At 42.7% G+C, this 25,423-nt stretch overlaps 3 protein-coding genes and 2 non-coding genes across 6 annotated transcripts; 3 read left to right on the forward strand and 2 right to left on the reverse strand.

Moving 5' to 3' along the window:
• Positions 1 to 196: 196 nt before the first annotated feature.
• On the forward strand, positions 197 to 10,458 carry LOC148347593 (cerebellar degeneration-related protein 2-like). Its single transcript, XM_088323417.1, has 6 exons — positions 197 to 488; positions 681 to 793; positions 5,316 to 5,464; positions 5,538 to 5,702; positions 7,259 to 7,466; positions 9,635 to 10,458. Exons 1-6 carry the CDS (start codon positions 410 to 412, stop codon positions 10,355 to 10,357), a joined length of 1,437 nt encoding a protein of 478 aa, XP_088179543.1. The 5' UTR covers positions 197 to 409; the 3' UTR covers positions 10,358 to 10,458.
• Positions 10,459 to 13,322: 2,864 nt separating this feature from the next.
• trnar-ucg (transfer RNA arginine (anticodon UCG)) lies at positions 13,323 to 13,395 on the forward strand. The gene has a single exon. It is a non-coding gene; the product is annotated as a tRNA-Arg (tRNA).
• Positions 13,396 to 14,601: 1,206 nt separating this feature from the next.
• mrpl58 (mitochondrial ribosomal protein L58) lies at positions 14,602 to 18,380 on the reverse strand. The gene is made up of 6 exons (XM_088323858.1): positions 18,080 to 18,380; positions 17,724 to 17,751; positions 17,596 to 17,655; positions 17,438 to 17,520; positions 17,186 to 17,355; positions 14,602 to 14,762 (listed from the first exon to the last, which is right to left on the reverse strand). Exons 1-6 carry the CDS (start codon positions 18,242 to 18,244, stop codon positions 14,678 to 14,680), a joined length of 591 nt encoding a protein of 196 aa, XP_088179984.1. The 5' UTR covers positions 18,245 to 18,380; the 3' UTR covers positions 14,602 to 14,677.
• A 9-nt stretch (positions 18,381 to 18,389) lies between these two features.
• Positions 18,390 to 18,461, reverse strand: trnaq-cug (transfer RNA glutamine (anticodon CUG)). The gene has a single exon. It is a non-coding gene; the product is annotated as a tRNA-Gln (tRNA).
• A 165-nt stretch (positions 18,462 to 18,626) lies between these two features.
• Positions 18,627 to 25,087, forward strand: daglb (diacylglycerol lipase, beta). 2 transcript variants are annotated; one of them, XM_088323860.1, is made up of 16 exons: positions 18,627 to 18,890; positions 19,020 to 19,244; positions 19,364 to 19,515; positions 19,639 to 19,813; positions 19,884 to 20,151; positions 20,216 to 20,338; positions 20,416 to 20,543; positions 20,616 to 20,742; positions 20,823 to 20,906; positions 21,151 to 21,228; positions 21,309 to 21,389; positions 21,520 to 21,647; positions 23,210 to 23,278; positions 23,452 to 23,524; positions 23,597 to 23,850; positions 23,929 to 25,087. In XM_088323860.1, the coding sequence occupies exons 2-16, from the start codon at positions 19,150 to 19,152 to the stop codon at positions 24,122 to 24,124; spliced, it is 2,031 nt and encodes a 676-aa protein (XP_088179986.1). In that variant the 5' UTR covers positions 18,627 to 18,890; positions 19,020 to 19,149; the 3' UTR covers positions 24,125 to 25,087. The 2 variants fall into 2 exon arrangements, with proteins under 2 accessions (XP_088179986.1, XP_088179985.1); XM_088323859.1 differs by having other exon boundaries at positions 18,627 to 19,244.
• Positions 25,088 to 25,423: the final 336 nt, after the last annotated feature.

Genomic DNA, 25,423 nt, shown 5'->3' on the forward strand with positions numbered 1-25,423 from the left:
CATTATTGTATCCACATCCTTACAGGGTGCCACTCGTGAAGCTGATTTCACCTTTCAAAATAAAACAAGTTACAGAAATCGAAATTATAATCTCCCCAAAAGTTACTGATGGTTATTTGAAAACAATGGACTAATTGATTGAAATTTCTGATCAGGAACTATTTGATTCTTTTGGTTTACATTCCCAGTTCCAGATGTTGTGGAAACCATGTCCGCTGCGACCGGAAGTGCTCCTTCTTCTCTTGCAACATCAGTGCCACGTCTTTTGCAGCTGCGACCGATGGGCGGTGGTGCGGAACCTCGGGAAACAAATTGGAACCGGGACAGCTCGGGTCTTTCGGCCTGATGTCCTGAAAGAGCGACACATATCTTAGCTGAGTTTAGATTTCCTGCACCTCGCTCGTCATCCATGCTAAACTCGGCCGCCATGGACGAGTTCGTCACCGAGGAGGAAGAGCCTTGGTACGACCAACGGGACATGGAGCAAGGTATGATCCGTGATTGCCGGTTCTTTAGCCGCGTGCAGCATCTCCGCAGCTGCTTCTGCATCCGGTCAGTTGGAGCCATGTCTCCAGAGAATCTGCACAATACACAAAGGCCTCGTCCCTAAGAAAAGAACTTAGAATTGCAGGCAATTCTCCTCAGAAAGTCCGTGCATAATCCTTCTTTTCCACTGGTAGACCTTCACCTGGCTGCAGAGCTTGGCAAGACCTTGCTGGAAAGGAACAAGGAACTGGAAGATTCTCTGCAGCAGATGTACGTCACTAATGAAGAGCAAGTGCATGAAATCGAGGTAGGAGAGCCAAGTTGGCTGCAATGCGCCCGGCCACTCTTCATATCACCGATTTTAAATTTAAAATGAATTGAATACAAGAAAAAGGGTTCAAACAATCGTCTTAGTGGGATGTCTCCAAGTCAATATGACTTCACATGGATTTAAGCTTCTGTTAGACCAGGGATGTCAAACTCATTTTAACTCAGGGGCCACACGATAGAACAAACATTCTGTCGGGGGCTGGACTAGTAGATTAAAGAGAAGGAAAAAGAGATAAAGAAATAAGAGAAAGAGAGAGAGAAAGGGAGAGAGGGCGGGACAAAGAAAGAAAAAGAGAGAGAGGGAGAGAGCGCGAGAAACAAAAGATTAAAAGTCATGAGAGATGGGGAAAAGAAAGGGAGAGGAAGAAAGAAATCCAAAGAGAAATAGAAAGACAGAAGGAGAGAAAAGAGAAAAAGCACGAAGGGTATGAAGAGAGAAAAGGAAAAAAGGAAGTTAGAGTAAAAGAGGTTAAAAGACACAGAGAAAGAGACAAAGAGCAACAAAGGAAGAGAAAAAGAGAGACACAGAGAGTGAGAGAGACAGAGTGGGAGAAAAGGGGTGGAAAAGAGAGAGAAATAAATATCAGTGTCTTTGTTCGTGGCACCTGGCTTTGGCAACATCAAGATGACATATTTCAACCTGCAGCTTGTTTTTCTCTTGCGCTTTTCTGAGCGTTGTCTCGCGGGCCGGATTCAATCCCTTAGCGGGCCTGATCAGGCCCCCCGTCCGCCTGTTTGACACCAGTGTGTTAGACGATATAATATAGAGAGATGTTGGTTTTAAAGTTCTTTGGAATTTGCCTTTAAAAAGTCTAGTTTTAAAGTGAAAGTGTTTATTATTTGACCAGGAAACGCAGCTGTATTGTGTCGTGCAACCGGAAATGAGTGCTTCAAAGCACAAAGAAGAATACAAACTACTGAAACTCAGTGTCAGGACTTGAACGGAAACAGGACCCAATTGCGTTAGGTTTCTCACAAGTTTTATTAGAGGAAAGAGGAAGGGCTGCACCCACGATCCGGTGTTCGCGGGAGGCAAGTCGCTCTCGTACTCTGATTGTGATCCGAACACGGAAGTGGATCTTCCGTAGCGAGCGATGGCAGTGTCAAGGACGGAAAAACAGGTCAATAGCCGGGACAGGAGAGCAAAAACGTGGTTGGGGTCACAAACGGGTCGTAAGCCGGGACGGCAGAGCATACGTGTTCGGGGTCAGAAACGGGTCGTAAGTCGGGACGGGAGAGCAGACGTAGTCAGGATCAAAACGGGTTGTAGCCGGAGACAGACGGGAGCAAAAACGGGACAGGTGGGAGTCGGTATCGATAAAGGCTTGCCTAGTATACACTGAGGTTTGCAGACGGACTGACAAAAGGGGACAGAGAGGAGTGGGTTTAAATAGGGACAGGGAGCCAATCAGAGTCCTAGGCAGTTGGCGACAAAGGAGCGGGCACAGGTGATTCACATCGATAAGCATGACACTCAGTGATTAAACCTCACCATTTTTCTTTCTTTTTTTTTTTGCCAAGCCTTTCACAAGGTCTTTGGTTTTGGGGGGTACCCTTAGAAGCAAAACGACAGAAAATCACGTCAGCTCCCTCTAGGTGACCCTTTTGTTACGTAAAATAAAGATTTCTTGACCTACAAGCATTTAAAAATGCACATTTATTATACTACATATATTTTTCCTTATTTTTAAGGAATGAAATTTGTGTATGTGTGTTTTTTTACCACTAGAAAGCGCTAAATAATCAAGTTATATTTATTTGTATAGCCCTTAATCACAAGGAGTCTCAAAGGGCTGCACAGACAACTACAGACTATTATGACACCATCCCCTGATCTAAAACCCACATGAAGGCAAGGGAAAAACTCAAAAACCTCAACATGAGGGAAAATTAAGAAACCTTTAACTATTGTTTACTAAAAATGTTAAAAGCTAAAAACGGACTTTTTTCTTTTTAAAAGATGAGGGTTTACGCTTTCCTTTGATATGTCCAATGCCTATATAGCTAAAAACCAGAATTAACCGTAGGCCTTGAACATTTAGTCAAAATGGCAAAAAATAGCTGGCTGACCTTCCAATGTGAGAAAAACATTTGGCATTGAATGATTTTACAGAGGAAAATTATGAGACTTGGCATTTTTTCTTCTTTCCTTATTCCGATTAAAAATCATTTTAGGTTATTTTAGCATAGACTCATTATGAATAAACTAATTTTATTGTCCTATGTTTTTGAACCATCTGTTTTCTTAACAATAAGTGATGTATATATTAGTATTAATATGTATATATTTATACATATCACGGTTCACAAATCCCTTAACCACCCGGGTCATAGTGTCACCACTTCTTGTGGTGTGTCTTGGGCAAGTACAGCCTGGAGGCATCCAACCCTCCCTAGGTTGTTTTTGGCGGTAAGGGTTTGCTTCACCACTTGAGAATGATTATGATGGTTTCCTTGGTTACCAGTAGCAGAACAAACCTTCTATTCTGACTCGGATACAGCACTTTCATCATCTGCTCGCTGTTGTTTTTCGGTGTAAAGCATCATCTTGCTCTTTAGAGATGAGCTGGATTTCGGCATACACAACAATATTCAAAACATATCAAGCAGTGTTCATTTTACCTGTGAAAAGTGATGGGGCCCGGGGACCTGCATGCTCAAAAATCTATGGGTCCCAACAGAGATCTATGGGTCCCCAAAATTTGGTGTAATCGAGGTTTAAATTGTTAATCGGCGACAAATACATAATATAAATCCATAGATTCATTGAATTTTAATCATCACAGTTTATTGGTAATGCAAATCAGTTATCACTTCAAGATTTTTCAGTTCACAACAATATTGTACATTATACAACATAATATTGCTGAAATCATTATATTAATCCATATTTTCATACACTTTTAATCGTCACAGTTAATTGGTAATACAAAGCAGTTGTTTGCTGTCCCGCCACAGTTGTAATGCCTTCTCAAGGACCGATCCATTATCATCCTCCTCATAGCGTAACCGGGAATATAATTTAGTCCATTTTGGCTGAAGAGTCTTTTTCTTGCTAGGAGTATTCTTTTGTTTATTTTCTTTTGTCGAATCGTTCGCTTCAACACACGTGTTTTCCTTGCCTCCGTGATCTTCCGAAAAATTTGTCCGCCGTTTTTTCGTGCCGGAATTATTGCCGTTGTTATCACTTTCTGCATTATGTTTCGACTTATTACTGACAATGAAGAAATTACCAATTTTGTGTTGATTTTCACCTAATACTTTTCGGAGGCATACTTAACCTTCACCTTCCCTCGACGACAACCACCACAACAATGACGTAATCTCGAAGCAACGAGATCTCGTTTGCCGAGATCGGCGTGCAGACAAAAACTCGAACCGCGAGACCAAAACAACAATGGCGGATCTGCCTGACGAAAAGTTTGGAGTGCAGTCAATCTTTGTTAAAAAAAAAAGTAATCGGGTAATAATGACAATTTTGTGTCAAAAAATTGGCGTCCCGGGGACGCACGTTGATTTGACACTATGCGTTCCCAGCAAAAATGATGCGTCTAGGACGTAGGGACGCGGGCAAACGAGAACACTGATCAAGCATTAAAGCCCCATTGTGTAATATCTGACCAGTAGATGGCACTGTATTGTCTAATGCGAACAAATACCAGTGCCGCAGCCCAGCGTAGCAGCAAGATCCCAGACAAACATGACGGCAACATCCAAATAGGGATTCCAAGTCATATATTTTTGTATATCCCTTAATCACAAAATGGCTCAAAGGGCTCCACAGACTACCATTACAACATCCCCTCTTCTTCTCGATTTTCTATAAAATGAACATAGGTGCAGTGTTCATTTTACCTCTGAAAAGTGATGGGTCCCAGGGACTCGCATGCTCAAAAATCTATGGGTCCCAACAGAGATCTATGGGTCCCCGAAATTTAGTGTGCTCCATGCCCTTACAAACTGTCTTTTTTTCATTTTCTCCTTTTATACTTCCTTTTTTCTTAACTTCTATATACAACATAATCATTCGTAATATAATGCATCAAAGCAAGTGAGCCGCTTGAGAGCCGGCTCTTTAATGAGTTGAGCCGAAAAAGCCGGTTCTCTAAAAAGAGACGGACTTTCACTACACAACTCGAACTGGCGTGCAGACGAAAACTCGAACCGCGAGACCAAAACAACAATGGGGGATCTGTCTGACGAAAAGTTTGGAGTGCGGTAAATCTTTGTTAAAAAATGATAATGACTATTTTGTGTCTAAAAAGTTGCATCCCGGGGACGCACGTTGATTTGACACGATGCGTCCCCAGCAAAAATAATGCGTCTAGGACGCAGGGACGCGGGCATACGAGAACACTGTAGGTGTGATAGTTTATTCATTTTTGCCTAGTAATGAAACGCTCTTCACTGAATTTAAGTTTTTTGTACCACTAGGAGGCACTAAATATGACGCACTGTCCCTCAAAAAACACAGACGTGCATGTCTTCTGTTTGAACAGTACCTGTCCAAGCAGTTGGAGGTTCTCCGAGACATGAACGAGCAGCACGCCAAAGTGTACGAGCAGCTAGACTCCACGGCCCGGGAGCTGGAACGCACCAACCGGGCTCTCCTGTCGGAAGGCAAGGACTCCCAGCAGAAGATCAAGCAGTACGCCCAGACTTTTTCTCCAAAATCCTGCCGTCCTACTCAGCTCTACTGACCAATAACCTTGGCGCTTTAGGTTGACGGGGACCGTCGACACCTTGCAGAATCAGGTGGACTCGCTCTCCGAACAAGTAGAGCGGCTGCGCTCCGCCGAACAGCTCCGGGTCAAGAGGAGAAAGAGGGAGCGCCGCAAGACCATCGGTTCCTTCCCTTGCCTCAGGGAACTTTGCACTGCGCCCAGGTAAGCAGCGCCCATTGATGCCCTCAGGTCTTCAGAAATGGTCCTTTTCATCCCTTACAACAAAAGAACCTGAGTCGAAGTCCTTAAAGGGACACTGTGTAATATTTGACCACTAGATGTCACTGTATTGTGTAGTGCAACCGAAAACGAGGAAGAATACAAGCTACTGATATTCAAACTGCAACCCCTCCACCATTTTTCTTCTCATTTTATCGCCAAGGCTTTCACAAGGGTTTTTAGTTTTGGGGCGGGGGGCATTCGTAGAAGCAAGATGGCCAACAATCATGTCAAATGCATACAAATTTCTCGACCTATTCTATATATCTACCTTGGTCATATCCCTTAAGAGGGGTGACCGACAGCAAGACAAAATGTGAAAAAGCAGAAAAAAACACAAAATATTTTGGACCATGGCGAACCCAAATGCCCAAACACCCAATCAATTAATCACCTCGGCACCCAAGTTGGTCATGCTTTCGTCCCTCCAGATGAAAACAGGACACCAGAAAAGCAGCCATGTCACTTGGGTCAGGGTGACACAACACCCTCTTCTGTTCAACAGCAGGGCCCGACAGCTTTCGCTGGTTTACCCCTGCTGCATCATACAGGTGCCCTGTCCTGTATTTAAAATAATGCACATTTATATGCTTATTATTCAAACAAATATTGTGTTTCTTTTCTAAGGAATGAACAGATTTTTCTACCACTAGAAACCAATTATATAATACACACAGTCCCTTTAACACTTAAATACAGTACACTGTGCCTTGGATTTTGGTAAGTTCCAAAAAATACTTCTTAAAATATTACTTGGATGATTTAAACAAAACAATCTATTTTACATTTTGGGAAAAAAACTAACATGTGTCATTTTAAGTTTGAATAAATGAATGCACAGATAAATGTAACATCAGATGAGTGATCAAGTAAATGAATAAATACATGTTGTGTGTAAGTTGGTGTCTTATTACCATTTTTAGAACAATCTCGTTCGCATTTTTAACAATTACAGTATATTAAAAAGCTGCTCAACCCCTGGGAAAAAAAATCCCCTTTAAAGAAAAAAAACCCCAGCAAAGTCTATATTTGGTGATAAGCTATTCAATCAGTTTGAAAGGTTGTTTTTTGAGGGGTAAACTGGCATACATTCTTGCTACTATTTAAATAAAGGTCATTGTACTGTTGTGCTAACAATCCAAGAGAGCTTCTGAATATTAATATTTTATTATGATGTGGTGGGCATAAATCTATTAAGCACTTAAGGAGAATATTCCTTCATTAACACATAATTGGTTCATTGCCTCCCACATTTGCTTATAACTGGTCAGTAATCCTAAAGGTTGACTAGAGAGAAGCTAGGGCATCCCCTTTCCATCTTTGTGAAAGGGAGCTTGTGTCCCTTACTCTTCCCCCTACGCTTTGCAGAGGAATAGGACATTCTTCACCTACTCGTGAAAACTCTGCTGGAGTAAGGAGCAAAATAGAGGGAAAGTGGGAGTAATGGGATTGAGCCAACTTGTCCCCGACAAAGTTTGCTTTTTCTCCAATGGCGCCAGGTACGAGGACGAGTTTGTGGTGGGCAGGGCGGAAAGTTTGACTTTGGAGTCCGAGCAGCAGCCGCTGGAGGAGGAGAATAAGCATCTGAGGGAGGCGGTGTCCACTCTGCGGGCGGCGGTCCGCGGGGAACGAGCTCGGCGCGAGGGGGCAGAGAAGGAGTGCCACATGCTAGTAGCAGACTTCTCGCGACTGCAGACACGTGCTCAGGTGAGGGGTGTGTTCCTCCTCGCTCGTCTGCATTTATACCACCAATTAGCAAATTCATGACCATGTTCCTTCAGCTATCCATCCATTATCTGCACCGCTTATCATCAGTAGGGTCACAGAGGGGCTGGAGCCAATCCTCTGGCAGTGGGGCAGGGGACATCCTGGTTGCCAAGCCAGTCCCAGGGCACACAGAGATAGACAACTCACTCGCTCATTCACACCTAGGGACAATTCGGACCAGCCAATTAACCTGACACGCATGTTTTTGGAATGTGGGAGGAAACCAGGGTGCCCGGAGAAAACTCCCACAGGCACGGGGAGAACATGCAAACTCCGCACGGGAAGGCCGGTAGCCGGATTTAAACCCATGACCTCAGAACTGCCGCAGACGCGCTAAACACACCGTGTTGCACCATGTTCCTTTCATGTTTTCCTAAAAAATAACAAAAAAAACCCTGACATTTTGGGAAAAGCGGCAAGGGCTTCGTTTAGGTCGTGGAATTGGTGAAAACACACAGTAGTGCATATTTTCAAAGTGATTTAAGGAGTCCTAGAAAAGTTCAAAGTAGAATATTTTGTCAAACACGTATTCAAGGAACCTTTATAAGTTTTTCCACCGCGCCCATCTGATTTTATCTTACTTTTAGCAACGCTGTTCGGGACGCGCAATCACATTAGGAAGTAGAAAAGGGAGAGAGCAGGTGGAGAGTGATTTCATGCTTGTCCCTGCGTTTTTTTTAGTATAGCATGAAAATGGTGAAAGTAAGAAAAGGCCAGTTTTAAATACCAAAAAAGACAAAAGAGGAGCGTTTATTTGAGCAGGTCTAAAAAAACATACTTGCCTGCCCCATATAAGGAGCTTGACAGACAGCAATGATGACTTAAGCCAGAAGATGGCATCAGCGAGTGGAAAAGTTCCAACTTCTCTACAGCACCCTTAAGCATTTAGCGCAGCACTGAGAGAGAGAAAGAGGCAGAGCTATGTAAAGAAAAACAATGACAGGTGGATTATTACTGCATTACGGTGTGGCATGCTGGGTGCACGGCAGCAGACAGGAAAACACTTCAGAGGGTCATCAACACAGCCCAGAGAATCGTTGGTTGCTCTTTACCCAGTCTGGAGGACATTGCCTGCTCTCGCTACCTCAGCAGAGCAGACAACATCATCAAGGACTTTTCTCACCCCGGCCACCACCTCTTTGACCTTCCAGGCAGACGCTACAGGTCACACAAAACAAAAACAAACGGACTCAGACAGTTTCTTCCCCAGAGCCATTACCACCCTTAACACACACCGCACCAAAAACTGAAACTCTTGCAAACACACTACCTCATACAGATGTTAAATTGTATTGATGTCTATGCTCACTTTGCACAATGTTGCCTATTTTGCACTACCGCATATTGCACTAATACGATCCCAAAACTGTTTGTAACATCCTACATGCCCACACTTTCTTGGGTAAATATTGTGTAAATTATAACCTTTATCTTCTTTGTTTTCTTGTATCCTCACTGTCAAATGTGAAACTGGAGTGCCGTGTCCAATTTAGTTGTCACAATATGTTCAACCCATTTTGTAACAATGACAATAAAGGTGGCAGTACGGCGGCGCAGTGGTTAGCGCATGTGCGGCACAGTTCAAGTCATGGCAACCTCCTGCGTGGGTTCAAATTCAGCTCCAGACTTCCTGTGCAGAGTTTGTATGTTCTCCCCGTGCTTGCGTGGGTTTCCTCCGGGCACTCCGGTTTCCTCTCACATTCCAAAAACATGCATTTCAGGTGAATTGGCCGGTCCAAATTGTCCCTAGGCGTGAATGAGCGAGTGAGTTGTCTGTCCCCGTGTGCCCTGCGATTGGCTGGCAACCAGTTCAGGGTGTCCCCTGCCCACTGTCCGATGATTGCTGGGATGGGCTCCAGCACCCCCGCGACCCTACTGAGGATAAGCGGTGCAGCTAATGAGATGAGATGAGACAATAAAGGTGTATTCTATTCTATAAAAAAAAGTCAGCAAGAGAGAGGCCCGGCTTGACCCGAACGCCATGATTGACATTTTTGGGTCAGGCTCTGACCTCGACTCTGAAGTAACGACCCCAATCGGGACCCCACCCCAAAAGTATGGTTTTCGGTACCTTTTCCCTAATCTTAAGCGCCTGACTTTTTTTCAAGGATGCCGAGAGCTGCCAGGCCAGGGTGCAGGAGCTGGAAGCGGAGCTTCAGGAGCTGCAGCAGCTCCGCCGCGCTCGCACCTTCCTCCTGGGCAACGAGGACGATGGTGTAGCTCTGGCCGAGAACGTCCTCAACAGCACCCCGGAGACCGACGCCTTCCCCGAGGGGGAGGAGGAAGAAACTGGAGGTGGCGTCCGAGAGGGCGCGGGAGGAGAGGCGCTGCCAGAATCCAACCCGGTAAGGAAAAGCTCCAGCGACACGGCGCTCAACGCCATGACGGGCCTGGACGCCTGCGGCCGGCGTCGGGGCGGCTACGCCTTTCACGCCAATAGCGTGAGGAAACGCGGCATGTCCATCCTCAGAGAGGTGGATGAGCAGTACCACGCCCTGCTGGAGAAGTACGAGGAGCTTCTCGGCAAGTGCCGGCGCCACGAAGAAAGCCTCTGCCACACCGCCGTGCAGACCTCGCGGCCTCTTTCCCGAAATCCTTCCGTCATAAGCGACCCCCCCGCGTCGCCACCCACCCCTTCCACGCCCGAAGCCGTGGAGGCCATCGGAAAGCAGATCGAGGCGGCAGACAAGCGACTGGGCCACAGCGCGCCCGAGTACAAGGCCCTCTTCAAGGAGATTTTCTCCAGGATCCAAAAGACCAAAACGGACATCAAAGCATCCAAGGCGGCAAAATCTAGCAAGTCCAGCAAATCGGGCAAACCCTGTAAATAGTAATCGGTTTCCTGTTTAATGACTGAATCAGGTTAAAAGGTAATTGTAGACCACTCTTTAGATCAGGGGTGTCAAACTCGTTTTAGCTGGGGGCCACAAATGCTAAACAAAAAATCTCACGGGGGGGTGGTCTAGTAAGTTTAAGAGAGAGAGAGAGGGAGGAAAAAGAGAGGGAGGAAAAAGAGAGGGAGGGAAAGAGAGAGTGATAAACAGACAGGGAGAACAAGGGAGAGCAGAATAGAGATATGAATGGAGAAGGGGGAAATGAACACAGGGAGAAAAATAAAGTGACAAAAGAGAAAGATAAAAAGAATAAGAGAAGGGAAACAACAGAAAGAAAAAGAGTCGGCAGGAGAAAAAGAGACAGTGAGATGAAGAGGGAGAGAGAGAGGGAGGGGGTCGAAAAAGGGAAAAAAAGAGGGTAAGAAAGAAAGAGAAAAATAGAATGAAAGAGAAAAAGTGTAAATTAGAGAGAGAAAATAGAAAGCGAGCAAGACAGAGAAAAACAAAGAGAGAGAGAAATAGAGAAAAGAGAAAAAGAGAGAAAGAGAGTGAACAGGAGAAAGAAAAAGAGGGAGAAATAAAAAAGAAGTGGGTCAGAGAGAAATGGAGAAATACTACCACAATTCTTTTGCAAGTGTTACCTGGCTTTGTTGGCATCCGGTGGAAATATTTAAAACTACAGCTCATTTTCCTCTTGCGCTTCTCTCACTGTTGTCTTGCGGGCCGGATTTAAACCACTGGTGGGCCTGATCTGGCCTGCGGGCCGCCTGTTTGACACCTGTGCTTTAGATAATTCAATGCAACTTAAAGTGCTTTATGAAAACAATAAGAAATTTGCAACAGGGTGTTCGGAGAGCAGGGAATTACACTTATCCAAACGAGAGGAGATAAAAGCATGCATCTGCACTTCCCTGTTTGAACAAGCTTTCTTGACTGACTTGTCGACACTTGCAGCCTCAGCGCCTCAAAAATCGTTTTAAGACGAAATGCTATTTCGGGATGGTGCTTGCCTTTGTCCTAAATGAATGTTCTGACCTCTTTGAACACACAAAAACACTAAAAAGCTAACAAGTGACATTAGAACCCGGACAAAAGTCCCGGTGCGCCAAGCAGACGATAAAACTGTGATTTATTTATTTTCATATGCACGTTGTATGCTTTATCTCTGTATTTATACTAACACTATGTAAAACCCCAAAATTGTACTATTCAATTGAACTGCGCTATCATTATTTGGACTCATCCTTTTTTAAACGAAAAAATATTCATCTTGTCATCTTAGTATTACCCAAAGACGTGTGATAATAAAGCCTTAAACTGCATTCCTGGTTGTTTTATTTGTTGCAATTTGTAATTTATATATAAATGCATTCTAAAATTGGTTAATCTCACCCCGTTTGATGTTTAAAGACTGGATTACAGCATTTGACTTTGGCACATACCTGTCAATCTGTACGTTTCTGCCGTACAAAGTACGTTTATTATGCATTTTAAGACGTGTACAACGTACAAGAAAATCTGTAAGGAAAAACGCAAATTTGTCAGTTATGGGTACCAGCCGGTATACACCGACTATCACCAAACGGCATATCAATCAAGTCAAACGAGTTCGCCGCGGTAGCCTCTATCTCTGTATCGTTTTTTTCCATTTCAAAAGAAGCGAGCGGTTTGATGCTACTGTGCGTATGTGTGTGCCGCCTGGGGATTTCCCATCATGCATCATTCCGTGGTAGTTGTGTAGTGAAAGGAAGTCCGTCTCTTTACAGAGAACCGGCTTTTTCGGCTCAACTCATTCAAGAGAGCCGGCTCTCAAACAGCTCACTTGCTTCAATGCATTATATTACGAATTATGATGTTGTATAAAGAAGTTAAGAAAAAAGGAAGTATAAAAGGAGAAAATGAAAAAAAGACATGTTTGTGGTTATCCCTTTAATCAGTATATTACCAAAAATAATTTAACGCAGAAAATGAATTCATAATTTGAATACGAAAATGTATTATTCTACTTCATTATATTTGCATGTATTTTTTCCTTCTACAGTGAAGGTCCAAGCGACTTCATTTTTGAATTTTTTTTTAATATTAAACCTCATTCATGTCGAGCGACTCAGGAACTCACAACAAAATTTTAATTAACAATATATACGATATAACGAAACAGATGTACAATATAACATGTTAAACTACATAAATAAACATGTTTAAAAAAAATATGGTGTAAGATTATTTAGTAAGGGATAATACGACAGTTTGTAAGGGCATGGAGTCAGGGAGGTTGACAGGTATGTTAGCAAGAAAACGATTACTCTTGAATAACCGTCAATTAAAATAAAGTGTTCGCAACTGGCTAGCAACCAGTTCAAGGTGTCCCTTGTCCACTGCCCAAAGATAGCTGGGATGGGCTCCAGCACCCCCGCGACCCTACTGAGGATAAGCGGTGCAGATAATAATAATAATAATTTCCTTTGTATTGTCATTCTTTGTAACAATGTACACAGAACGAAATGTCGATACACCTGACCCGTTGTAGCGAGCCGATGCAGCCGCAGCCAACAGAGGGCGCCGCCATTTTAATGGTGGGATGTATAGCATAGCATATTTATCTCATATTTTGCATATACGATTATCCATCTGGGTCAAAGTGTTTATTATTTCATCTCATCAATCGTATCCTGGTGAGGCTTATCTCATTTACACACATTAGACACGTAAAATGAATCGATAATTAACTATTTGACTTAACTATTTTCAGTTGCTTTTTGCAGGTCCATGAACACGCGTTGAACGTTTAATAGAGTAAAGAGCAACAAAAAACATCTAAATACATCTGTAAATCATTTTATGTGGATTAGAGTGCAGAAGAGTATTTTATCGCTCTACACTAACTTACTGTATTCAGGCTTTCGGGTCGAGTAGAGATAAATACTATGTATATCGCTAAACATCTCGGGTTTTGCTATGTGACCGCGTGGCCTAATGGATAAGGCGTCTGACTTCGGATCAGAAGATTGAGGGTTCGAGTCCCTTCGTGGTCGTTCTTTTGCTTCCGATTTGTCCAAACGCCAACTTATGTAGGAGCGAGGCACGACTACGTCTATTTTTTGATGCCCGTTGAGCAATCCTTTAGCGACGGAAATACATCCCAACCATGTTCCCACAACCCAGTTGTAATCGATAGAATCGCAAATCCGACCGCAATCTCTACAGAAGCAGAGTGGCGCAGCGGAAGCGTGCTGGGCCCATAACCCAGAGGTCGATGGATCGAAACCATCCTCTGCTAATTTTGTTTCACTTGCAGGTCACTTTCGTTAAACGCAGGAATACTATTGCCTTTTAAAAACGATATTAACACGACCCCATTACCAAGGTTTTTGTATATTTTGTTATTGCTGAAGATAAATTCATTTAGTTTGCGTAAATTAAACATGACCCATACCGATATGCAACAACTGATCCAATAAATACACAAATAATTTATTTCATTAGATGATAAAAGTCAAACGTTCTAATCAAACGTTTAAGGCAGAGGTGTCAATCAGGCGGCCCGCGGGCCAGATCAGGCTCGCTAAGGGATTGAATCCGGCCTCGCGAGACAACACCCAGAGAAGCACAAGAGAAAAACAAGCTGCAGGTTGAAATATGTCAACTTGATGTACCCAAAGCCAGGTGCCTCAAACAAAGACACTGTACTTGTATTAATTTCTCTCTCTCTGTCTCACTTCCACCCCTTTTCTCCCACTCTCTGTCTCTTTCACTCTCTGTGTCTCTCTTTTTCTCTTCCTTTGTTGCGCTTTGTCTCTTTCTCTCTGTCTTTTTAACTTCTTTTGCTCTACATTCATTTTTTCCTTCTCTCTTTCTCTCTTCCTACCCTTCGCGCTTTCTTTTCTCTCTCCTTCTGTCTTTCTGTTTCTCTTTGGATTTCTTTCCTCTCCCTCTCTTCCCCCCCCCCTTACGACTTCTCTTTTTATCTCTTTTGTTTATCACGCTCTCTCCTTCTCTCTCTTTCTTTGTCCGCCCTCTCTTCTTTTCCATCCCTCTTTCTCTTATTTCTTTATCTCTCTTTTTCTTTTATCTACTTGTCCGGCCCCCGAGAGAATGCTTGTTCTATCGTGTGGCCCCCAAGTTAAAAAGAGTTTGACACCCCTGGTTTAAGGGAACTGATTGGTGTGTTGTAATCATCAGTGTTTAATAGTATTTTGGAATCATTATTAGGCCGATTTTCACAGAACGCTGAGACAATATTCACGCGGGTACGTGCAACGATTTTATTCCAAAGAAAACAACAAATTGAGAGCTGTTGCAAGGCAGGCTTGATGATTAGTCAAAATCTAGTCGCCTGCCCTGTTTGGTAGCAGAATGGATCTTCTTCCTTCTGAGTCTTTCTGTGTTTCTCTTGTCTAACCTGAGGGGGAGAAAAATAATCTGAGTTAAACAGTGGCTGGTTCTTAATTCCATTCAATTTAATGATGTTGCTTTAGCTTTTGAAATGAATCAGTTTGTAGTTGGCTGGGAAATTCCGATTCGTCCAGTGTCTGAATCAATTCTTTCTATAAGAAATAACGGTAAACTCATTAATCCGTTCTGACCCAATGTTCCCTGTAATTTTCCACGGGTCTGAGCGTTCACACAAAGTCGGTGAGCAACACTTGAAACAACAGTGGGCAACCATAATCCCAAGTGTGGCAAGATAGTTAGTTATTAAACATGTCCAAAACTTGACATCAAGTTACATTTTGCTGAGTTTCCGGCAATGCAAAATTACTTTTCTCTTTTGAATGAATTGACTCATGTACCATTGCATAGGTTGTACGGCCTACAAACGTCATTTGTTATTACAATTCTTTCACAAGATATCCATTTCTTTTTATTTCCTGATATATTTCGCATAATATTAACATTTTTGGGGGCTTATTTAGTCGGTTGCAAGATACAGAACTGTATTTAATTACATTTTTAGTGGAAGTATAATGTTGGCAACAAGATTCACTTGATATCATTGGAAATTATTTGAATGCAACACAAACTTTTTCTTCTTTTTTCCGTGGTTTTTTTTCTACTTTTTTTTTTTTTATTCTATTTAAAAAATCTCATTGTGTTTATTTTTTCCGAGCTGTTACTTTTTTCTTTTTGTTCTCTATTTACTTTTTTCCTAAGTTTCTTTCTTTTCTTTTTTTCTGGCTTTTTTCTAAATTTTTCCTTCTTTTTTTCCTCTTCCTTTTGTTTCTTTTTTTCCTCAGCTTTTCACTACTTTTTCATTTTGGTATTTTTTTCATTTTTTGTTCTATTCCCCCCTTCTTTTAAGTCATTTTGTGCATAGTTTTACATAATATTTGGTCATGTTGGGATTAAAGAAGCAAAACAACCCGAAGAGTCGTTTAGGACCCGAAAGAGCCGGTTTCTTTTAGTGAGCCGAACCGAAGAAGCCGGTTCTCGACAAACTCTACCAACTTTACTCAACTTCGTTCTACTTCGACTCGACTTCAAAATACCGCATTTAGTACACAACATCAGTGTATTTTTACCTTCATGCACTGTAACTTTGACTTAAGTCGCTTCTTAATTAGTAATTTTGAGCCCTCATTTTTGTGCGCTGGCTCGATTTTCTTGTGCGCTGAGAATGTGCGAGCAGTGCGCAATTACGCACGCGCGCAGCTGAGAGAGAACACTGTTCTGACCCACATGAGAAGTATACTTGTTTTCCATAAAATTAATAATAATAATAATAATTTCCTTTGTATTGTCATTCTTTGTAAGAACGAAATGTCGATACACCTGACCCGTTGTAGCGAGCCGATGCAGCCAACAGAGGGCGCCGCCATTTTACCAATGTTATAATTAGTATCCAACCTGCCATTTAGTCCTAAACATTTAGAACTACTGTATATAATACTCATATATAAAATAATAAAAATAATAATACCTTAATATGAGCATTATGGTACAGTTTACACACCTTTGGAGTGACATGTGATTTCATCTTTTTTTCCCGTCCCATGTAATGTACCTTTTGGCTGGTATTTTCTGCCCAAAAGACCGGTATCATTGCAATCAAACGCTTGGAATAATTTGTGTATTTTTCTATTCTGTCGGCGTCCTGGTATCTTACACTGCCGCCACCATGTTACATTTTGCCCTATGTTGTTCTCCAGAGTGATTACGTTTACCTTAGTTGTAAATCGATTCTTTCTTCACGGGCATGTTTATTTTATTCCAAATGGCGACAAGGTAGTTGTCACGGCCAGAACGTTTACCACAAGTTTTTTGGAAAGAAAGAGGAAGGGCTGCGCCCACGATCCGGTGTTTGCTGGACACGGGAAGCAAGTCACTCTCGCACTCGGATTGCGATCCGAACACGGAAGTGGATCTTCCGTAGCGAGCGATGGCGGTGTCAAGGACGGAAAAACTAATCGGTAGAGCAAAGCGTCGGGATCGGAAAGGAGTCGTAAGCCAGGACGGGAGAGTAGACGTAGTCGGGATTAAAAATGGGTCGTAAGTCAGGACGGGGGAGTAGACGTGGTCGGGATCAAAACAGGTCGTAGCCGGAGACCAACGGGAGCAAAAACAGGACAGGCGGGAGTCAGGGTCAAAAAAGGCTTGCCATGTATCAACAGAGGTTCGCAGACGGACTGACAACAGGGGATAGACAGGACTGGGTTTAAATAGGGACAGGGAGCCAATAAGCAGCTTAGCCAGTGCTTCCTCTTATCTTATATATAAGAGGAAAAGTACTTCTACTATTTCGATTACGGGTGCTCTTCTTTTATACCTGAATCTTGAGATTACATAATAAATAACATAAAAATGTCTATTGAGATATGGTGTTACCTGGATTTTCTCAGGGCGACATCTTCCGGCGAAGCCTGGTGTGGCTTCCGGCTAGCTTGAGCCACGATGGCCGTGATCTTCTGAACGCAGTCGCTCAAGTTTCTTTGCTGGCTCCTGCTCAGCTCCGAAGTCACCAGCAACTCACCGGCCTTATTGATTCGGTTTTTGTTCTGCACGGCAAAGCGGAACCGTTGCTATCAAATTAACATCAGAATACAGAACGAGAAGCCAGGTGAAGGTGCTCCTGCTGACCTCCTCCAAGATTTTGTGCCTCACGTCTTTTGGGATCCAGTCTGCAGTTAACACATGGAACCTGATCTCTGTTTTGGTGTTGACTGTTGGGTGAAATCGGCATTGTTGACTTAAGAAACAACCGGAATTAAACATTATCAGTTTGCCAGTTTGAAGACCTTTGTTGACATGCTGCCCACCAGGACCGCCGCTTCTACTGTAAGATATGCTGAGACGGTCTAAGGAAAAACAAGTGGTAAGACTCACATAATATTATAGTTTTGTCATTCGCTTGGCCAATATTTACCTACTGGAACGTGTACTTGGTGAATATCCTAAAAAGCTCAAAAGAAATAGAGGTTTGTCACGGCATTGAAAATTGACAATCTCGTGTTATTATCATACATGAATGTGTAACCATAGGAACATAATAAGGAAGTTGACTTTAAGTTAATCTGTTAAATGTCTTTGTTCATTTCACTCTTTAAAAGAAAGGAGTAAAAACGTGTGACATCTGCACTTATAACGACAACAATCAATATACTGTAAATAAATACATAGAATCAGAAAAAACAAACAGAAAATTAAAAGAAAGCATGATAAAGAGTACTGTATGTGCATTTACTGCCTTGTCTATTGATTTCAATGCAATATTTGACAAACCTCGTCGTTCGGCCCTTGGTTTGAAAAGCCAACATTCGGCTGCAGATTATTGTTGAATTCGCAAGTATGAACACGCCAATCTCGGACTGGCTTCAGATTTACGATAAAACGAGCTCTAGCAAGACTGCAAAGAAAAATGCAGTGTCTGGTTATGGGCGCCGCCATGATGCTATGACGTCACGGGAGATGATGATATTAGACGTGAGCTAAATGACAAACGGGAATGAAAATTTCTCGAATAAGCAACATGAGAAGTGTTGATATGAGTGGACCAAATTGTAAGATCATTGTACTGAATTAATCAAAAGACAGGTTCCACCGAGATTTGAACTCGGATCGCTGGATTCAGAGTCCAGAGTGCTAACCATTACACCATGGAACCCCGGTGCCGGTGATCGCCCTGTAACTTGATTTCATGTCCTGTTATTTCATAATTCGATATGTTAGGATACCTGGACATGCACAATGATTATTATGCTATGTGTTGCTAAGGGATACCTATATATTCAGAACCGGAACTAACATATGATTCCCTGTTGTGTGGGGGGTTCTAAATGACGACGGACAAAGACTAAAGAAAACAACACCCTTTTTTCCCATGTCTTTAATTTCCGTAAACATTTTTGTTGGCTGTTCTACGCAGGATTACTTTTTAAAAACGTCAAAACTAATAATGTTTTTTCTACCGACGTCGTCATCTTAAGAGTTTATTTTTAGTATCTTGTAGCTAACATTGGAGGATAAGAAGCTTGTCACGCAAGACAAACAACTTGATTGACTCCCTTTAATCAGCTTAATGACATTATTTAATGTAAGTTGATGGTAAGAATAGCAGGTCGTGTTGATCATTACCACGCTGGTAAACAAACACGATCGCAGCCTTTTAGCGTAAATTGGCGTACAAAAGGAGGAATCTGATGGAGTTTGTGTTGCAACGTAGGAGAAGCTACTATGTGGAAACACTGATTCGCCATCAGGAAGTGGAGTCATGAACGGTCCTGAACGATCGTTCAGAATAATTTCTTTTAATATAACTCTCCTAGTCGACGTGTCTTTAATTTGATTCCAAAATGCCTGGAATGGTGGTTTTCGGTCGACGCTGGGGAATCGCCAGTGATGATCTAGTTTTCCCCGGGGCGTTCGAATTATTCATCCGCACGCTTTGGTATGTACGAGTCTAAATACGGATTCAAATGATCTATCGTGTTGTAGAGTCGTTCGTGTGACTCTTTGTTGCACGTATTTCTGTGTCTGATGATTACGCCCCGCTTTGTTTTCATATAGGTGGATTGGCACTATCATCCTGTACTCTTATCACAAGGGGAATTTTGATTGTAATGGCAAAGGCGTTCTTCACATCTACCTGATCGGACTCATAACTGTGCTGGCACTCATCATCCTTTCACTATTTGCAATCGTATACGTCAGTGCTCAAGGTAAAACTCGTATCAAGAGATAAGCGAGTTCTGCTGTGTGTTTCCTAATAGTCTGATTAAAATACACAAATCTAAATGAGACGACCTGACCTTTGCTTCTGTTACTTGCAATGTTGTCTTTAGGTACTATTACCAATCCCGGATCAAGACGCTCCATGCCTACGCTGGTGTACCTGCGAGCTCTTCTTTATCTTCCTGAGCTGGTGTGGGCCTGCCTGGGGGCTGTGTGGGTGTCCGATGACAGCAAAGGTTGCGACCCGGCAACCGTGGGTTCGGTCATCGCAGCGGTGGTTGCCAGGTTGGATCTCTAGTCTTCCACATTCATGCGCATCATCAAATCATGTTTGACCAGTTGACTCTGCTTGCAGTTGGATCATCCTGATCTTCACAATTCTGGGTGTCATATTCGTCTTTGACCCACTGGGTGACCCTCGGCCTTCCGCCGCCACCATGGAGCCCCTGGGAGTGCGACATTTGGAGAGCGGCGGGAGGACTCAGTTCCTTTCCACGGCGCGCTCGCTCGCCGTTAAGGTGTGGGAGAGTCGGCTGCGGCTCCTGTGCTGCTGCCTGCCGCAGGACGAAAGCAACAGGGCTGCGTTCTCCAGCATCTCGCAGCTCGTCAGCGGATTTTTCTCCGTAGGGCTCACATATCTTCGATGCGTTTGAGTAAACCTGTGTTTAACTGCGGGGTGCGTTTTAGGACACGGACTTGGTTCCTAGTGACATCGCAGCAGGTTTGGCTCTGCTGCATCAGGAACAGGACAAATTGGAGAGAAGCCGAGATCCAGACATCAGCATCGATCATAGTCCATCCTCTCCCATTGTAAAAACCTCTTAAATATCATGTTCCATGTGCCAATACTAAGAATCTGTTTATACAATATTGCTGAAAATTGAAAGGAAGAAGATCTGGATGACGAGTTGGAGAAAGCTGTCCACTGTATGCACTTTGCGGCGGCGGCATACGGCTGGCCTTTGTACATTTACTCTAACCTTCTCACTGGGCCCTGCAAACTTAGCGGAGACTGGTAAGATTTTGGCTTCTGTTAAAAGTCTCTGCCATACTATTTGGTATTGAGAAAGTATTTGTTTTGTGTCAGTTGTCGAAGTCGTGCTGCAGAGTACGACGTGGTTGGGGGAGACCACCTCGGCTGTCATTTTTCTTCCATCTTGCAACGCACCGGGTTGCAATACAGAGATTTTATTCACGTCAGCTTCCACAACCAGGTAAAGATGACTTTAATAACTGCTTATTTATTCAAAGCTAACAAGACATCATCTTTTTATTCATAAATACGGTGCTGCAGATCTATGAAATTCCCTTTTTTGTGGCCCTGGATCATAAGCGAGAGTCCATTCTTGTGGCAGTCAGAGGGACATTGTCACTCAAGGTGATATGTTTTTCACTTTCATCAACCAAGTACTTTTTAAGAAGCTCTTTTAACCAGCATATCTGATCTTGGGTGATTATTTTGAAGGATCAGAAAGCAGAAAATCTCCACTTGATGTCTTCTTTGTGTCTTGACTTACAAATCCCTGTAAAAGTTTAAATTTGACAGCGTAAATGTATTTGTCACATTTCATATTTAGATTTGTCATCACACCATTTTGAATGTTCCTTTGTCTTCCCCAAAGGATGTGTTGACAGACCTTTCCGCCGAATGTGAAAACGTGCCCATCGCCGGTGTGGCCGGCGCCTGCTACGCTCATAAGGCATGTTTTAAATAAAGCAAACTTTTTCCTTTTCTATACCAGGTATTAGTTGCACAGCTTGAAATGCATCATTCTTGCAGGGTATCAGCCAGGCTGCAGGTTACATTTACAGGAAGCTGGTCAACGATGGAATCCTCAACCAAGCCTTCTCCATTGCCCCAGTAAGTGGAGTGCCGTGTAAAAAATATATCCCGCTTTCCTGATAATCAACTACTTACGTAAATACAAAACTTTCTGAGTGTCTGTCCCAAACTGACTTTACTTTCGTGCCTGGTTTCTTTCTTTTCTCAGGAGTACAAACTGGTAATTACTGGCCACAGCCTGGGCGCTGGCGCAGCCGCGATGCTTGCTGTCCTATTGCGCAACTCCTTCCCCACCCTCAAATGCTACGCTTTTTCTCCACCAGGGGGACTCCTCAGGTAACAAAGGCACCCAACATTAAAGTGCTTAATGGTGAAAGTATCGAGTAGCTTTGGGTCATTGAGGTCAGCTTGACAAAAGAAGATAAAATCGAAATGAGGTCGCTTCTTTGTTTTCTAGTGTCTTTTGGCTGACTAAATTCATACAAACGCTGCCCTACTTACGAACGAGATGACCGTTCTTAAGTCTAATTTGTTCATAGGTTGCTTCAGTGCTTTATTTTGTATGTTTAAGGTTTATATAAGTATGTGTAGGGGTTGTATAAGTAACCTGAATTGTTTTGTATTAAGAAAAAAATCATCATTTCATAAAATAATATGCTCTAAAAAGATTCATAAAGATGAGTTTAACTTACTTTTGGAAGATGCGCTTCAAGAGTTCGGTGACTTCCTCCTTTGTGGTTAAAAGTGGCCGAAAGAAAGCATTCCGACCATTTTCTCAAGCACATCAAGCTTTCTTATTCCACTTTCCTTTCAAAAGAAACAACTTGCCTCTTCTTTACACTTTACACCAATTATATTGAATGGATGCACAAGATATTAAACATTAAAAATGTCAAAGTTCTTCGCGCACTGGAGATAGAGTATAGAATGTTTACACACGAACTAGGAAGAGGAGGCTGGATTTCTTCTTTGGGGTGGATGCTGGGTGAGCTCTCACAGCGCCACACGCCGATGGCAGTGGAAAGAAGCACTACAGTAATTTCCTGTACTCTGAAAAAGGTGCACACAATACAAAATCTTACTTAGAGCAATGTCCGGATATTTTTTGACATCCCGAAATTTTTTTTCGTATCTACCGTTTTACCTAAGTCGAATGGTCGTAAGTAGGGGAGCGTCTGTATACCACACTTTGCTTGATTGCCATTGAGCCCCAAAGTTATTTCCTTTGTCAAAATCTTGCCAAGTGTGTCCAAATTGCGTCCCTGCATCTCATATCAACAGCATGGAATCTGTAGCTTTTTGTTGTTTGTGTTCTTTCCTAGGCCAGTATTCGATTTATCATTTTTAATAACACTCTGGTTAAGGCACCTAATCAAAACAATTATTCATGTTTTTTAAGGTCCCTAAATGTGGGGTGCGTAGCTTGAGCTGTCCTTAAAAGTTGAAAGTTCAATAATCTATTCAGGATGTGTTATCAATGCCAAACATAGTTCAAATAGCTCTTATGTTTCATTTTCCATTGCGCATATATGCTTTTATTAAACTTTTATCAGGCCTGTTCAGGGCGAGACAAACAACCAATCAGATGGAAAAAAGACGTTTTTTGTATTACTCTGCTGCCATCTCCTGGCATAAAGTCATGACTGCAAGCTTAAGTTTTCAAATAACGCACCCCACCTTTAGAGGAAAAACGGGAAATATCATTATATCTGTCATTTTTATGTAATTACAGTGCACTTGAGAGATTATATATATTTATAACAGTTAATTGCTCTATATATTTCAAGTGAATAAATTCAAGTAACAAAAGGGTCAATTATCTACCCAAAACGCATGGAAATATGACAATTGATGATGCGGGTAACTAATAATTGCTCTGTATTTTTTTTTACTTACAGCAAAGCCTTATCTGATTACTCCAAGGACTTTGTGGTTTCTGTCATACTGGGCAAAGACCTAGTTCCACGGTATGTGCTTCAAAATAGCCTCATGTGTTGTACTTTTCCCTAAATATCCAAATCAAATGTGCTGTTGTGTTTTAATAGACTCATGTGTAATGCAGGCTATAGTTAGCACTGTCCTGCTCTGACATGCAGAGACAATGATTAAACACCGATCACATTTTCCATCCCTTTCACAGATTGAGCATTCCCAATATGGAGGATCTGAAACGGAAAATACTCAAGATAGTGTCAAATTGCAATAAACCCAAAGTAAGATTCCATTCAAGTATAATCAGTTGTTACAATTGGGTCCTAATTTTGAACTGTGTACGTGTGCGTCAGTACCGCATCCTTTTGCAGGGATGCTGGTACGAACTGTTCGGCGGGGACCCGGATGACTTTCCCTCAGAAATGGAGAACCGGAGGGAGGAGCAGTTGAGTCAGCCCCTGCTGGGCCAAGAATCGCTTCTGATCCGCCAATCGTCGTCCTATCAGAGCCTGGCGTCCGACGACTCACCCGTCCACACCGTGCCACACATGCCTCTCTTCCTGCCCGGACGGGTTCTGCATATTGTAGAAGACGGACCCACACGCAGGTTTGTCTTCAGAGATTTGTATTCCACCCCCAATAAGCACCACACGAGGAAGGGTCATTCATTTCCCTCTTCTCCCAGATCTTGCATGTCACAGGTGCGCTACCAGGCCGAGTGGTCGAACGAAATGTCATTCAAGAGCATTCTGATCAGCCCCAGGATGCTGTCGGATCACATGCCAGATGCCGTGCTGCGGGCGCTCCAAAGCCTGAGCGCTGACAAGTCCTACTCGCTTTGTCCTTCGTCTTCAAGCCACGACCAGCACAATTTTGTTTGAATGTATGGCACTCGTCGCCTTTATCGACCGCCAAACAAAATTCCGATTTTGTATGTAAATAAGGTAGTTGGATTTCTCCACTTGTGTACTATAAACTTTATTTCATTGCACTTTTACCCTCAAGATTGTTTTTTTTTTTTTTTTTTAAGTGAGGCACATTTTCTTTTGTTTGCACTTTTACCGTAAATTCCGGACTATAGAGCGCACCTGATTATAAGCCGCACCCACCACATTTCGGGGGGAAAACCGATTTTGTCCACACACAAGCCGCACCTGTATTTTAGCCGCATGCGCCCACATTGAAAAAAGGCGATTCAAACACGAAATTAGCCCATACCCGATAAAGTCCAAAAAACACAGCCGGCAAATGGAACGGAAAATGATACCGGTACTTAAAATTTAATGCAGACCTGCAGAGTCCGGGTGCCCGTTGAAAGTAATCCAAGGAAAAAAGTGTATATTTCCAAAGGTAAGGGTGGGAAAAATATATATCCACTATTGTCGGCCGCGTCCACAAACACGTCTCACCTTTACTCCACTTCCCGCCAGCCCGCGTTTGCCCCGCCCCTTCTTTCTCATTTGGTACAAAACATATCAGAATAAGTTTCTAAAATAAATACATTACAAAAATATATAGTTGCAAATACATATTCTACATGGTTACACATATTCACCAAGAAAGACGGTACACCGAGAGAGTTTTCAAAGCTTTAATAATAATATTATAACTTTCATCCCAAACCGTGCCTGTGAAGGGTAGCAAAACGCTACTAGCAACACGCTCGCACCACAGTAACCAGCCCTGTTAAAAAAACATACCGTAATTGTAATAGGCACAGTGAACCGTCCTTATCATCCTCCTTATAACTGACGTCATCAAGGCCGTTTTCCTACAATATGGGAAAGAGACCTTACATTGACATCGACCCACGCTCCCTTATACAAGAGCACGCTAGCATCACGCTCGCTGGCTTGAAAGTTGCGTCATGTGCCTTTCTTTTTGCTATTTGCATGATGAGGATATGTCCACGCTAATTTAACTTGTGCACAAGATGAGAAGTTGCAGTCTAAATCTTACCTTTTGTACTCAAGCGCCGCTGGCGGCCGTCAGAAAAATTACATAAATTGGCCGCATCACTGAATAAGCCGCAGGGTTGAAAGTTTGGGGAAAAAAGTAGCGGCTTATAGTCCGGATTTTACGGTAATCATTTTAAGCTATTTTTTGCTACTGTGTGTCGTCATGGCATGATCCTAAGATGTGCTTTGTGTACTATATTGGACAGGTTTGTAGCCACTGTA

The sequence above is a fragment of the Urocampus carinirostris genome, chromosome 19 (assembly GCF_059441175.1).
Source record: "Urocampus carinirostris isolate Australia breed hairy pipefish chromosome 19, RoL_Ucar_1.0, whole genome shotgun sequence".
NCBI classification, from domain to species: domain Eukaryota; kingdom Metazoa; phylum Chordata; class Actinopteri; order Syngnathiformes; family Syngnathidae; genus Urocampus; species Urocampus carinirostris.

Excerpts from the sequence above, each read along its gene's own strand:
- LOC148347593 (XM_088323417.1), top strand. The coding sequence starts at position 410 with ATGCTAAACTCGGCCGCCATGGACGAGTTCGTCACCGAGGAGGAAGAG. Across the intron at positions 5,703-7,258 it reads GAACTTTGCACTGCGCCCAG|GTACGAGGACGAGTTTGTGG; the intron begins GTAAGCAGCGCC and ends CAATGGCGCCAG. Across the intron at positions 7,467-9,634 it reads GACTGCAGACACGTGCTCAG|GATGCCGAGAGCTGCCAGGC; the intron begins GTGAGGGGTGTG and ends CTTTTTTTCAAG.
- mrpl58 (XM_088323858.1), bottom strand. The coding sequence starts at position 18,244 with ATGGCGGCGCCCATAACCAGACACTGCATTTTTCTTTGCAGTCTTGCT. Across the intron at positions 17,752-18,079 it reads ACCAAGGGCCGAACGACGAG|GATATTCACCAAGTACACGT; the intron begins GTTTGTCAAATA and ends TGAGCTTTTTAG. Across the intron at positions 17,521-17,595 it reads TGGGCAGCATGTCAACAAAG|TCAACACCAAAACAGAGATC; the intron begins GTCTTCAAACTG and ends TTCACCCAACAG.
- daglb (XM_088323859.1), top strand. The coding sequence starts at position 19,150 with ATGCCTGGAATGGTGGTTTTCGGTCGACGCTGGGGAATCGCCAGTGAT. Across the intron at positions 19,245-19,363 it reads TTATTCATCCGCACGCTTTG|GTGGATTGGCACTATCATCC; the intron begins GTATGTACGAGT and ends GTTTTCATATAG. Across the intron at positions 20,152-20,215 it reads TCGTCAGCGGATTTTTCTCC|GACACGGACTTGGTTCCTAG; the intron begins GTAGGGCTCACA and ends GGTGCGTTTTAG.